The sequence below is a fragment of the Protomyctophum bolini genome (genome assembly GCF_963924005.1).
Source record: "Protomyctophum bolini genome assembly, chromosome: 21".
In the NCBI taxonomy this organism is placed as follows: Eukaryota; Metazoa; Chordata; class Actinopteri; order Myctophiformes; family Myctophidae; genus Protomyctophum; species Protomyctophum bolini.
The window spans coordinates 13424947-13440166 of NC_137882.1; the positions used below are offsets into that span (position 1 = coordinate 13424947).

Sequence of the window (15220 nt, forward strand, 5' to 3'; positions counted from 1 at the left end):
CAATTCAATCTCGGCAAAAGAGGTGGCTGAAATGTGCCTGAATAATGTTTTTATATTAACTGTACAATATGTGAAGACATTGAAGGCGGGATAATAAGCATAGAACATAGACACGGCAACTACCGGCGATAGCAGGCGAAGAGGCGATAGTCGAAAGTGGGCGGAGGAATGTCTCCCTAAAACATGAAAATAATTTGTCTTTGGACGACATCGTCCAGCGATAGCCAATCAAATTCATGTGTTGCTTTGTTTATCCTCAACACCACCAATACGAGGACATAGGTAATGACACCCACTGTGAAATTTGTACCTTTTCATTCTTTCAAAATAGCGAAGTGGGGTGCCCACATTTAGACTCACATTTTTTTTTGTCTTTTTCTTTTTACAAAGACGTCCACAGACATCCTGGGCACTACATGCGGTAGTTCCTAGGACGTCTGGACGCCTTGGGCGTATATTGCGTTAAAACGCACTGTTTTTCCACTTGCTATTCGTTGCTCAATGTAGTAAACAGGCAGATGATTACATTCTCTGCAATTCTACCATTTTGTAGTACACAACCTTCACCAATACAACTATTTGGCTACATGAGTAAGAATGAATACTTGTTTAATAAAAGTCTAAATAATGTAACGATACAATATATACTGGGCAAAAGTCAAGGAAAAACATGCATTGTTCTTGCTCTGACAGCAACACACAGGCTACACTCAAACAGAGTTGTCCACATGGAGCTACCCCACCTCACACTCACACTGCTGCTCTCTCAGCTCTCATCACTTGACCCATCCCGTTTGTTCCACTTGAACATATATAGTGGGTCTTGTTACAGTTTGTGGATTCCTGTGCGGTTTTAGCTTGATAAAGATGACATGTGCATGAAGCCTCCATGGTTTGTTTTGATTGACAAATATGAGGTGCCATTCTGGACAAAAGTCAATTCAAATGGTGCTTCCTCTTTCAACCACTCCCCTCGTGTGATTTGACTTGTCTTTTGTCCGGAGTGTCAACCTCACTCAAAGAGAAAACAGCATGTGAGCTGTTTGGAAGTATTTCACATTTTAACATTTGAGGTGAATGAATAAGGAAAGGCAAAGGATGCCAGCCAGCCAGCAAGCAGTGTCTACAGAATAGTGCTGATAACACAACAATACACTTCTTGATTTATATGGCTGGTTTATATAGCTGGTTAAGGTTATTATGATATAATAATTACACTACATTGCTAATTGCAATATAATGCAAGCCTCTAATTATTGTGGGTTTTCCGAAATCTTAGACAACAGCACAATGTGTTTTTTATTTCATTTCTGTTTCTTGTGCAGCCCCATTTGCCATCGTAACTTATTTTAAAATAAAACTCTTCAATTGTCTTATCAAGGGCAAATCAAATGGTAAACGGTACAATTGGGAACGGATTTCCTCCAACCATTTTGGTGTCATTATTCCAGGTCGAGAATGAAGCCGAACCAGAGGAAGAGGCGAAGGAGGAATCTGACGAAGAGGAGGATGAGGACGAAGAGTCTGGTCGATTGAGGTTCAAATCAGAGCGCAAGGATGGCACTGTCGTGCGGCTGGCAGATGCAGCTGGGAAACGGAGGAACATCCCTGAAACATTGGGTACTTTTCAGTTCTGTCTTGGATCTCTCTAAAGAATCGCCCTAATTGAAGCCACTGATACTCATTTTTATTTCTGTTTTCTCCTGCTTATATTCCTTCAAGACTATAGTAGGCCTAATGCTGCTTTGCTTGCCTCAGCCTTGCTGATTAATACAGAGTGTCACATTCTATCCGTAGCCCGGCAGGCAAAGAAGGAAAGAAACATGTTCAACTTGATGCTTGAGTATTTCAACGTCATGCTCCTGTTCTCTCTCTTATTGACAGAGCTCTCGGAGCAGGCCAAGGCCGACCTGATGCAATTTGAGGAGCAGGAGAGGCAGAGGAAACAGGACCGCTTCGGAGGTCGGGGGAGAGGGTTCAACCGAGGAAGAGGAGGCCGAGGAGGCTTCCCAGGGTTCGGGATGATGGACTTCAGGGGCGACAGAGGCGGGAGAGGAAGAATGAATAACCAGAGGTTTCCACTGATGGGAAACATGGGAAACATGGGCATGCAGGTAAATCACCCAGTTATGTCCTTGCAGTGGGTTTGTGTCTACAATTCACCCTTTGTCAAGTCCCGCCCGTGGTTGGGCCTCTCTTCGCACCCATTGTTTGCCGTTTTTCTCCATCCACTACCATTAAAATAACAGGTTTTTCAGTTGCTTCGTATTGATATTCTGTGCATTCAATTATTTTAAACTTGGCGTCAGTAAAAAGTAACATCACAGGTTCAGAATGGTGACTGGAAATATCATGTTTGTTTTTAGTTTTTTCCAAAAATTACGTTTTAGCAAATTCAACATAAACAAGGCGGAACAAGGCAGAAAGAGCCTGCTGGTTAGTCAGTCAGGGACCAATCAGAAAGCTGACAAATGGTGAATTCACTTCTCCATAGCCCTTGTCCATAATATATTAATTTAATTATATTATTATTGTTAATAATAATAATAATAATATATTAAATTAATATCGGCTATTTGAAAATGGCTGAACTACAAGCTCACAATGAGCTTGTAGATGACGTCCTTCCTTGACATGAAAAAGTTGAGAACTACTATTCTGCTCTTGTGCTGGCCTCCTGTGTGATCATACAGTGGGTTGCTTATTATCTGGATCTAACTATTGTGTAAAAGAGAAAAAAATGTATCTGCGGTAGATTGCCGTGGACATAAATTGGAAATCCATTTGAACACCTAAGGGGATAATCTATTGTTTTGCTACATGGTGTAATGCATCTTAACCCACCGCTCTTAAAGATTAGCTGGAAGTGAGCACACAGGCTTCAGTGGATAAGATGATTTGAAATGGTTCTCCTCTGGGTTTACTTCATACCTTCTGTCAAGCATCAAAAATACAACGTATTTGCTCAGTATGATTTTCAGCTCGCTAGCCAAGACATATGTGCTCATGGGGAAAAAAGTCAATTAAACCACTCTTTACCTCCTTATGACTGTTGATATATGGATTATAGCAAATCATTTGGCCATATTCCAGCTTTATACCAAATTAACCCAATCTAGCCATGGACGTGAGAATCCATCTCTCCACAACCCGAAAATTTGTCTGTCTTTAATTTCATTTAATCCAGTAATTAAAAATAATATTTAAAAATATTTATTTTGCTATGCTACCACCAGCCGTTGCTGCCCCTTCATGAGCAACAACAACCACTAACACGGGGGCTACACCATAGACTTATATAAAGGCTAGATGGCTCCGACTTAGTTCACCCGGCGGCCATCTTGCTTTGGTGCTACAGTACAGTATGTTCTATGGCAGCTCAAACAAAAATACTCATAACTCACTCAAATCTTGACGGATTTACAAACGGGTTGGTTTATTACAAACGTTATCAACGTGGCTATGATTATCTGCTTAATGTTATGGGGAGAGTGGAGAGGGGAGTTGCACCACTCAGTTCACACTGGTGTGATTTTTATATGAACGTCATATAAAAGTATGCAGACGTCTATGATGTTTATAACAAACCAAACTGTCGGTATTTTCTTTTTGCAAGTTGTGGTTATTTAAAAAGTACATGCCCGAAGTAAGATGGCCGCCACGTAGCGACGTCGCTCTCCATTGGCCAGCAGCGTCGTTAGTCAGGGAGCCCTTCTTCTAATTTGGTTTTTCACACATTTGTGTTAAATTTGCTCTTCTCCCAGGATTTTGTTCCTTGTGGGCTTTTATTTTTGGATATCTCTCCTAGCATATAATCCTTTCATTTACAGTACATTGCTTGTCAGTTCGTTCAAGGGCCTTTTTGAAAGCATCACTATCTGGGGAAGAGAAAGTTCTGATGAATCACTGGAAAGTCGAGGGATTTGTGAATGGTTCTATGATTGATTAATATTGCAGGACTTGTGAATCATTACGTAGAATCTACATGTTGGGGAATGAATATCTGTTAATTTAGCAAGGCCAGAGAAAAATATGGTAGCTCCTATGATCGGTCTCTTATTCTAATTGGGTCCATTTAATTGCTTATTGCAAGCAGCAGCGAGTGGAAATAATGAAATGGGGCAATAGTGATCAGCTCCATGGATATCCAGAACTTTAACTTTATCAAATGACATAGAAAACCCTTTAAGTGAATTATGTGCCTTAATTTATATATTATTAGGGCATGCGTCTGCCTAAAGCATCCATGTTCGTAGTGAAAGCAGATTGCTTTGAGGTAAGACTGTTTGTTTTTGACTCTCCTCCCCATCAGCGAATGCCTCTTCCTCGTCACCACCATCCTCCACACCACCAGCAGCAGCACCATCACCACCAGCAGCAGCACCACCAGCAGCACCACCAGCAGCCGTCGGGCCCCCGAGGGCCCCCACCCTTCCAGGAGCACGGCGGGCCCCTGGCCCAGCAGCCCCTGCAGCCCCTCATGCCCCCGCCGCACCTGACCCACCGCTCGCCGCCGCCACAGCCACGCCCGCAGATGGAGCAGCCGCCGCCGCCGCGCAATATGATGAACTCTCCGCCGCTCAACTTTGGCCAACAGCAGCCTCCGCAGTCCAAAAACATCCACATCAACCCACACTTCAGAGGCCCCACGCCGACGTCCAGCCCCGCCCAGCAAGGTAGGTTCAAAACGCCATCGGGCGTCTTAAATTGTACATAGATCTTTTTTTGTTGTGTGTGTGTGTGTGTGTGAAGTCGGTTCTCGTTTAGTAGTATATGGTTTTCGCCAGCGGTAAATGATTTTTAGGGTCTTATGATCAGTGCGATGTGTTGCTCCGTAGCGAAACATGATGCCATTCCGGTTGGCAGTTAGCCTCGCTCTGTTCTGAGAGGTGTCTGGGATTAAAATGACATTTTCTTTGGTTTGGTTGAATGACACATGAATATGTCTCCCAGCCAGTAATGGGTTTATCCTCCTTTTTTTCCCCTGGCAGCATCACCATTTTATTCCCTGAGATGGTTTTATCTGACCTGTCTGTCCAGTTTACAATTGGAATTATGTGTGCAGACTGTGTGTGTGTGTGTGTGTGTGTGTGTGTGTGTGTGTGTGTGTGTGTGTGTGTGTGTGTGTGTGTGTGTGTGTGTGTGTGTGTGTGTGTGTGTGTGTGTGTGTGTGTGTGTGTGTGTGTGTGTGTGTGTGTGTGTGTGTGTGTGTGTGTGTGTGTGTGTGTGTGTGTGTGTGTGTGTGTGTGTGTGTGTGTGTGTGTGTGTGTGTGCGCTTTTGTGTGTCTTGTGTGTTACATTGCTCTGTAGGGAGTGGGTGATTCATTTGTTGTGCTTTAGAAAAGACTTATACTCAAAGATCAGGGATATCCTTTAGTCATGATCAAATGCTTGCCTGACTTTGATGGGCAAAAAAAGACATTTCTGTTGGTAGAGATGGAATGTGCCAAATGCTGCATGAGATTATCCTCAAAACATGAATATGTACTATTTTCACTTTTCCATTCTGAACTCTTATCACAGAATGTGATACTTCTAATCAGGGATGCAGTGGGTACACGGCACACCATGTACACCACAATTCATGGCTATCCATAATTAACCAAATATTGAATTGCATGGTAGCAAGTTGCTACCACTGGTGTGTTCAGAAGTAACCACTAAACACCACTGATTATTGGTTGTAATCGTAGATGCATGGTGAATTTCACCTTGCGGATGCACCGACAAAATGGTGATTCTTATACAGTAGATTTATATATTTTGTCAGGGTAAAATGGTGTGCGTTTCTTGGACGCATCGAGAGTGGGTTTAATGCAATGCTTTGGAATAATACCGTTATGTGTCTTAGGTGCGGGACGCGTAGATAACATCATTGCATATATGATTACGTTTCTTTGTCCAAGGCTCGGGATGTGCACTGCAATGTTCATTTGTGTAAATATGACGTCACAATACGATTTACCACATTTAAACAATAATAACACAGTGTATACACTTTTGCAAAAAAATATGCCCATCTACATTTATCTCCTGACCTATGTAATTGCTGTATAAAGATATGGCCAATCATGATTATTCATGCCTGCCTTTAACACAAAGTTGTCTAATGGACCCTTCCTTTCATCTATCGCCCCTGTCTCTCTCTCTCTATCTTTCTCCTACCCCTCATTTTGCTTCCCCTTCTCTCTCACTCTCTCACACACTATCACTCTCGCTCTCTGTCTCTCTCTCACCTGCCCCTCATTTTAATCTCGCCCCTCCCCATCCACCCATCTCGTTCTCTCTCATTGCAGTGCCCTTGCTGCCTCCTGCTCAGAGCCAGCCCAGACCTGCTGAGGGTCCTCAGAGGTTCCCCGTGAGTAGCAGCTGCTCCACTAGCACATTCTGACCTGAGATCAGATTCTAAAAATGTCTTCTATACATCCTGACAGTTTTCTGAAAAAGTCATGTTTCTATGTCAGTCGTTCTTCGATTTTTCAAAAATAGCAGACCTACAAGCTCGTAGCGCGCCACTCGGTGGCACGCTATGAGGTTGTAAATCTCCTATTTTTCAATAGCTAAAGCATAGCATGATGCTAACACCAAAAGGGGTTCCCGCCCAGAATGGGCTAGTCTCCGCCCCAAACTCCCCCCCCCCCCCTTCCTTTTACTCCATCACATTGGTTAGCGTGTCTCTTTTGTGAGGGCAATATCATTACGCCAATTAGACTGCCCGCCCCGGCCAAAAATACTGTTATAGCAAATCTGTAAACACCGATACGAGTCTTATCTGCACAACTGGAAATGCTTGATAGGGACTTTAGAGCCGGGTGGACTTTTGGAGGTCGGTGGGGTGGGGTGGGGGTGCAGGGCTTACTTAGCAACTCTTCATGCATGGGCTGGTGGTGCTCAGACATAATGGAATCCTGAAACCCAAGATATGCAGCCAGCAAAATGTCACTTTCCACAAATTTCAGTTTGTGCCTCAAAGCTGATATTTGGGACGCTGTTTTTGGAATGAATAAAATATGCCAGTGGTTGGTGGATCGATGTGGGGGCATCTTGCCTTTTTTTGTACTACACATTCTGAAGGCCAAATTTCACGTCAAAGAAAAGGGGGTTTTAACTCAACCAGCTTGCCTGTAAAAAGGAGGTTCTTTATTTCAGCAACAAAGAAACCATGCAAGAGATGATGGGAATCCCTTAGAAGTGATTACTGCATCGGGGGAAAACGGGCTTGCCAGCCAGCCAAAGGGCCTTAACCCATTCTGACCTGGGATCAGATTCAAAAGATTTCTTCTACATCCTGACAGTTTTCATTCTGACCTGAGATCAGATTCTAAAAATGTCTTCTATGTCAGTCGCTCTTCGATTGGCGCGCTGTGAGCTTGTAGATCTGCTATTTTTCAATAGCTAAAGCATAACATAGTGCTAACACCAAACTGGGTTCCGGCCCAAAATGGGTTAAGTTACTCTGTCCTTCCAGCTAATGATACCCAGGCATCAGGTGGCGCTGGCGCTGACTGACATTTCCCTGGAAGGGGCATTTTATATGGATTTATGCAAATCAGCTATTGGAAAATAGCTGCATCCAATTGTGATTTGGGGTGGATTTACAAACAAAAGAGCCAGGCATGTTGGTGTCTCTGTGTTTAAAATGAGGGGAAAGGAAATTGCAATTCTGTATATTGAGCTTCACCCAGTGCCTATATCTCAGAAGCTAGTGATTATGGGTGTTTATGGTGCAGTTACAGCAAGCTGCCCAGTGCCCACCCGCCCTTTAACGGAGGGTCTGAGGCGGGGTTTGGAGGGCGACAACAGGGCTGATGATGGGCAGCATAGTGCTGGATTCCCCTGCTGTCCAATCGCGGTTAGATGGCTGTTGCCAGGGACACAGTTTGAAATTCTGGCGACATACCACCACCCGGCAGCATTCCATTTACCCCCGGAGTACCAGATTACCTGCGATTATCATACATTATCATCCCATCAAATTTAATTGTTAAAAAAGAAATTCCAAAATGGGGGTCATAGCCCCCTAGTATGAGCGCATTTAAATATTTTGCTTGTGGATAATGGCCCTGAAATATTAATCTAGAAGCCAGAATATATAATCAATTTTGATAGTGATGTTCAGTCTAGACACAAAGACTACACACACACACACACACACACACACACACACACACACACACTTTTCCATACAATATTGATTATTTCCTATTCTTCTCCCTAGTCCTTGTCCTTGCGTTCACAGGTGAAAAAAGTTACCATCTCTGCAAGTCTGCATACAGTTTAGCAAACGATTAACTGCAAATAGTCCCTTGCAAGACCCTAAAACAAAATGGCACTTTTAATCCCTAAATTATATATTCTCTATTGAATTTGGCCACTGATTTCCCTTGTATGACATTTGTCTTTGGCCAACGCTCTCCTTTGCTGAGAGCTATCACACACGGCATCAATTACATATTGAACAGCCCTCAGTCTGTTTATCAAGGATTAACAACCAGAGGATGAGCCATGTTATTCCAGAGGCATTGTGTGGACACCAGAGCCCTCATTGCGCAAACCTGTCTGCATGACCTTTGCAGATGCGTGCGATAGTGCCCACAATAATAGTGTGATCCCCTCGCAGAATAAAGCCCCTTTGATTAACTTTCTATTAAGCAACTTTTGAGACTTTGTTCCCCTCTAGCATTCAAACACATCTCCCTCTAAATACCGCCAGGCAGCAGTGGAATAAAGAAGGATTAAGCCTTGATAGGATCTTAAGTAATTTACAATGGGCTCAGAGGAGGTATGCAGCCCCATCTGTGGAAGTGCCACGTGTTGAATAGCAGGTTAATTTTTCTACACATGCGGATGTTTAAGAGAATAAAAGAGACTGTTATAAGGCAGATTCTAATTCCAATGAGGGATTAAAGGGTTGTTAGGTGTTTTTCCTTGAAAAGTAGACTGAAGAAGCGGGGTGCATGCACTGCGTTGGAAAGCCCTTGAAGGTGCAAAATGGTTGAAACAAAGGAGCGAAGGACTGATAACGTCTGTCTGTCTAAAAAGCCCTGTTTCCTTGTTAGATGTCCAGGCATTTTGAATTCCATGCAAACAAAGCTCCACCTAGCATCAATTTTGCAGTACTCACAAATTCACGCTTAAGGGTTTTTTTTCCTTCATCAAATATTGGCACGCATATTGATGTTTGCAAGATTCGGCAATCGGCATCATTTTTAATGACCCCAGCCATTCAATTACAAGCCGTCCAATGCAACACTCCAGTCCAAATCCACATTTTTTTCATTAGTTTAATTTGTTTGTGATTATGGCATTCCCTGCATGGCCTATAATTCATGAGTTGTGTGTGTTTCCAGGGACCTGGAGACTTCCAGCAGCACGTGCCTGATAATTTTGGCCAGCCCCAGCGGCCCCCTCATCACATGGAGCCCTTCAGGGGCCAGCCGCCCCCGGGCCCCCAGGAAAGAGAGCCCTTCTTTATTGGTGGTGAGTCTCACACCCTGCCCTGCTGTATCTGTCGTATGCGCGCACGCACGCGCACACACACACACACACACACACACACACACACACACACACACACACACACCACAGGTAGGCCCCACACCCCGCCCCGAAAGGAGTTAAAAAAGCTCCCTCTTAGCATATTTAACCCTACTGGGCATCACCTCTGGCAGTTATACCTACAGGGTATGCTACTAGCGTTCTGGTGCCGCTCTATTAGCAGAACTCATGTTATATGCATGTGCACATACATACATGTGAATGAGCACTCAGAAGGCCACGTTGGACACATATATTCCCCTTCTTTCCCGCTCACTATAGAGTTAACTACAACACAAACGGTTGTTTACTTGATTCCCGCTGATAGAAATGTAGGTGTTTTCATGTCTCCTGCCTTCAGAGAGGCAGCCGTTGACACGCTCACCGACGACTGTTCAAAAACCGCGAGAGTAATTTGACGTCTTTGTTTTGTTGTTGTTGTCGTTCACTTTCCTCCTCTCCCCGTTTTTTTTCCCCCCCTCTCCTCCCAGAGAGGACCTTTCCAGGGCAGCAGCACATGTTTGACCACCAGGGCCCTGCCTCGCTGATGAACAGCGGCAACAACCTGCACCAGCAGCAGCTGCCGGGCCAGGGCCACATGGGCTTCGGCCAGCCGGGGCAGTCCTTCAACCAGCCGGGCCAGGGCCTACTCGGCATGTTCCAGAGAGAGCCCCCTAGACCCTCCAACCTCCCTCCCCAGGGCCACCAGGGCATGGCGGGCATGAATCAGCATGGCGGCGGCGGGCCCCCCGGCCAGACCAGGCCCTCCTTCATGGGGGGCCCTCGTCAGCCCTTCAACCAACAGCAAGGGAACCCCTTCCCTCCGCCACAGCTCCCGTTTGGGATGCAGGTACGACTGAGAGTAAGTGATATTTACTAACAATATAGGTGTACGTGTCTTGTGGGGTTTTTGTCTTTTACTTTTTTTGTTGCATGAAGTGATTCTGGCATGTTTACGCAAAAACTGCATGCTGTTTATTTATTTGTCTGTCCCTCCGCTAATTGAACATGAATGCGCCAGCAAGCATATGTTAATTTATATCCGCTTACTGTGATATTTTCAATGCCATCCTCCCAATGCTGTCTCTTACAATGATTGCACACTGCAAACAATAAGCATCCTTTTTCTATTGTGAATTCATGAATTTCATGAAATCGGGTTTGCTATTATTAAAAAGGTGGAGAGTAGACTAATGAACACATAAATAAACCAAACTAGTTTTATATTCGCTGTTGTTAGTGAAGCGTTGAGGAGAAAGACTCATGTTTATTTGAGAGTCCCCCTTTTGAGGCTGCAATGGAGATGCATAGACAAGAGCGCCCTCTAGTGGCAGAGTCACTGTTATAGTACTATGCGGCTATATGAGGACACCCATTGGAGGTTAATTATATGCAGTAGTATATACACTTGGAAGAATATTAAAAGTTACTTTTATTGTGGTAGGTAACCGGGATACACCTAAACATTCTTGGAGAGATTCTGCTTTTGCTTAGGCTCACATGTTTTGTTTTTCTTACTTTCACTCACTTCATTGTATTACATCATGTGAAGGGCTTATTGCAGGGCCCTCCTCTCCCCCAGCTCCAGCACCATGAACACCAGCCCATGCACCAACAGCAGCAACAACATCACAGGCAGGACTTACCCCACCAGCACCAGCTAAACCCCAGTGAGCAGCGGGCCATGATGCACCACGGCCAGAACCCCTTCCACCAACAGCAGCATCCGCACGGCAGCCCCAGGCCAATGACCCCCCGTCCCCAGAACGTCCAGCAGCGCAATGCTCCCATCAGGCCAATGATGGTGAGAAATTAACATGAAGCAATTTCTCCTCCATGCTTTTTGCAATGCGCCGCTGAAATCGGCGCCCGGCTTGATTTCACGCCGGTCTCTTATGACTTTAGCGCATATATCTCTCTAGCATAATTTCTTTAGCCGGAATTTACGCCTCAGAAACATTGCGCTAAATCCAGATGAAGGCATATATATTTGTTTTACTTCTGTGTTCCAGCAGAACCCTCCTGCCTCCAAGCAACAAATCCAGATCCTTTCCCAGCGAAACAGCAACCTCCGAGAGCTCCCCGTTGCACCCGACAATACAAACATGAACAATGCCCGGCCCACCTCCGCCCCCAATTTCAGGCCGGTTGCCAAGGCAACGCAAGGGGTGCGACCCGGGCAGAACGCTCCGTCGATGCCTGGCGGTGGCAGAGGAAGGGGCCAGGTTGCTGCCAAGACGACCATGCCGCAGCCAGGCTTGGCGGGTAGGACGGTGGTTCGGAAGGAGATCCCAAGTGCTCCGTCCAACCCCACGCCACAGGTCAGATTTTCAGCGCTAGCGAGATAAATGTATTGTATTCATTTAACCCATTCTGACCTGAGATCAGATTCTAAACATGTCTTCTACATCCTGACAGTTTTCTGAAAAAGCTATGTTTCTAAGTCAGTCGTTTTTTGATTTTTCAAAAATAGCAGACCTACAAGCTCGTAGAGTGGCGCGCTATGAGCTTGTAGATCTGCTATTTTTCAATAGCTAAAGCATAATGTAATGCTAACACCAAAAGGGGTTCCTGCCCAAAATGGGTTAACTCTATTGTAAAAAGATATTTGTTACTGTATTTTCAGTACAGATATCTTAAGATGACGGAGTATTTATTTTATATTCAGTAATTCTCTGTGAAATTAGAATAGAACTGTAGATGAGACTATGAGATTTACTGAATGTTGTCTCCCCCCCCCCCCCCCCACCCCCATGGGTCTTCCTTGTTAAATTAATTCAGTCTGAATTTAACATTGAATTAGTGAGCTCAGCTAAGCTCATTAGTGCACTGAAGAGGTCTCCCGTTTTATTAATGGCCTAATCATAAGGTTATTAAAGACCGTGTTCAGTCCATTGGAAGAAAGGAGAAAAAAAAAACTAAGATCAATACCATCAGATATTTCTCTGGGGTTTCGACTCTCATTACAACTGCCAATGTCATGCCAATTGCTGCGGTTGTCCCGGTCCGAGGGGGGACGCGCCGTGATGCTTTTTGTTGTGTTTCTGTGTGCTCAGGACCCTGATGAAGACGAGTGTTTCTATGTGTTTCTGTGTGCTCAGGACCCTGATGAAGACGAGTGTTTCTATGTGTTTCTGTGTGCTCAGGACCCTGATGAAGACGAGTGTTTCTATGTGTTTCTGTGTGCTCAGGACCCTGATGAAGACGAGTGTTTCTATGTGTTTCTGTGTGCTCAGGACCCTGATGAAGACGAGGAGACACGGCAGTACCGCATGAAGATCGAGGAGCAGAAGCGGCAGAGGCAGGAGATCCTGAGGAAGAAGGAGATGAGGAGGCAGATGCAGGCGGGCGTCAGGAAGAGGGAGCTGCTGGAGAGACTCAACGCCCAGGCCGGCCCCCAGAGCCAAGGCCCCACTTCATCTCAGAACCAACATCTGCAACAGCAGCAGCAACAACAACAACAACAACAATATCAGCAGCAGCAGCAGCAAAATCGACAGCCACCACCACAGGCCCCACAACACCACCAACAACATCAACAGCCACCACGACCGCAACCCCAACCCCAGACACCACGACCACAACCCCAACCCCAGACACAGTTCCCCCCTAGACCCCAACAATCTCAAATATACGCGGGCGCCACCTTCGCCCCCAACGGCACGCCTCAGGCCGTTTCCCCGGCTCGTCCCAACGTCAAGACACGGCTGCAGATGGGAAGGGGAGGCCCGCAGCTGCAGCAACAAAGCCCTAGGCCTGGTCCTAACCAGCCATTTGTGCAACAGCAGCAACAGCAGCAGCAGCAGCAGCAGAGACGGAGCATTGCTCCACAGAACTTAAACAGGCCCGGCGGTCAGATCCAACAGCCCCAGGCTGGTCAAAGGATCATGCCCATCCAGGGAGTCCCTGGCACCGCCCAGGGCCAAGCACTGGTCAAGCCTGGGGTAAAAAGGACTGTGATGCAGCGAGCCAAGAGTGTTGACTGCCCGCCGGTCCCACCAAAGGTCCGAGTGGTCAAACTTCCAGGAGCGGTGAGCTTCTTTTCTTTATTTCAAAAATGTTCCTCTCAAAAAGTTGCTGTATTTTTGTCGTAATAATATGTATGTATCATAGCATCCATTCCTTAAAAAAAATGTTTTAAGATTTAAATGCCAATGATTGCCCTTCCTGGGCCACTTTTATTATCAACGTGTTCTAACCTATGGGAATGACATGTTGTGATGTCTGTGTCGTTTTGGCAAAAATCGATCCATAAAGAGTACCACGAGCCGAGATACCTTAACACACATCTTACCTTTAGAACCAAGAACGGCAGCAGTCATTAAAGTGAGCCACATGACATTTATCTATAGCGTTGGGGACATTTCATCACTGCTCTTAAAGGTTGACGTCCTTTAAGAGCAGCACAGCACCCTCTTAAAGACAATCGAAGTGAAACTGGAATCGCAGCAACACAGATTCCATCCACAATTGTGCTCGCGCTCTTGCCATTGGGTTGATTAGTCACCACCGCGGCCTTAATTACACATTAATCTCCACTGGTAAAAATCCCCTACAAAAGGCGTGCATGTAAAACATCCGCACACGCCATTGATGAGGCGCACGTTGCGGTGAGATGCGATAGTATTTTGGAATAAGCCGCTTTTCCAACTCCATCCCAGAGGATCAAGCGGCAAAGCCAGAATTGCATGCTCACTGCAGATGAAGATAACTGGGTGTCTGGGTGCATTAATGGAAACCTGTGCCGAGCTATCTGATGTGCTGCATCTCTGAGGGGGAGGGGCGGGTGGATGGATGCGGGCGGGGGTGGGGCTGGGATTGGAGGTTGAGGGAGACGAGGGAGTAAAGACGGATATGGGGAGAGAGAGAATGAGAGCTAAGGCCCGTAGATTCTCCAGATGCTCCCTCGTACGCATTGTTCTGCTGTCATCGACGGCAGCCTGACAATGTTATCTCCTCTCTACTTTTCCGTCTCTCTCGCCCTCTATCTCTCGTCTGTATGTCCCTCTACCGCCCATCTCTCTCACTCCATCAGCCTGTCTCTGACTCAAGTGCGAGCCTGAACAAAGGCACACAAATCAAAGATCCAAGTAATTAATCTTTTCAAACGTGGTGTGGCTGGGGGGGAGGGCGGGGGGATGCCACCATAATACCTGTGTTAAGAAAGTTGCCACTTTTGAGGGATTTGGATTTGTATAGCTTAGGCACACAGATAAGGGCCAAATTACATTTTCATCAAGAATAATAATACAAAGCAACGCAAGGCTCAAAAGCTGGTGCGGTTGCAGAAGGGAGCTATGTGGGGAACAGACTGGGGGGCGTGAGGTGGGGTGGGGGTGTACACATCAAGTCTCTGTTCCAGTGTAATGCAGCTTAGCATGTGATGGGTGCAATCAGGAGCTGTGATTTCTATAGAAGGGATTAATCCATTTACTCCCGACTGGGGACAGGTCAGAGATATGTCTCCCCCCCTCCCCCTCCTGTATTGATCTGTCACATCTCTCTGCAGAGGGAGGAGGTGGAGAGACGACCTTCAATTCCTCCCCGCGTGCGTGCGTGCGCCTGTGACTTTATTTGATAATGAGACCGTCACCTTGTTGGGACTGATCCCTCATTCTTTCCCCCATCTTTTCGGTGGACTGTCGCAAGACGGTCTGATGGCGATCTGACTGTCTCAAGTGGT

At 45.8% G+C, this 15220-nt stretch overlaps 1 protein-coding gene across 6 annotated transcripts in view; it reads left to right on the top strand.

Annotated features, from left to right (window-relative positions):
- Positions 1–15220, top strand: part of rbm33a (RNA binding motif protein 33a) — a 90587-nt gene that overhangs the window by 18870 nt on the left and 56497 nt on the right. For 3 of the 6 annotated variants that reach the window (XR_013966125.1, XM_080793438.1, XM_080793442.1), the window contains 9 exons: positions 1452–1620; positions 1885–2114; positions 4313–4676; positions 6297–6358; positions 9351–9480; positions 10029–10399; positions 11090–11341; positions 11550–11858; positions 12774–13568. Coding sequence is in view for 5 of the 6 variants with exons in the window: in XM_080793438.1 (XP_080649564.1) it covers positions 1452–1620; positions 1885–2114; positions 4313–4676; positions 6297–6358; positions 9351–9480; positions 10029–10399; positions 11090–11341; positions 11550–11858; positions 12774–13568 (2682 nt within the window). In the remaining variant the exon portion in view is untranslated. The remainder of the gene's footprint in view (positions 1–1451; positions 1621–1884; positions 2115–4312; positions 4677–6296; positions 6359–9350; positions 9481–10028; positions 10400–11089; positions 11342–11549; positions 11859–12773; positions 13569–15220) is intronic. The other 3 variants (XM_080793440.1, XM_080793441.1, XM_080793439.1) reach the window with 3 other exon arrangements.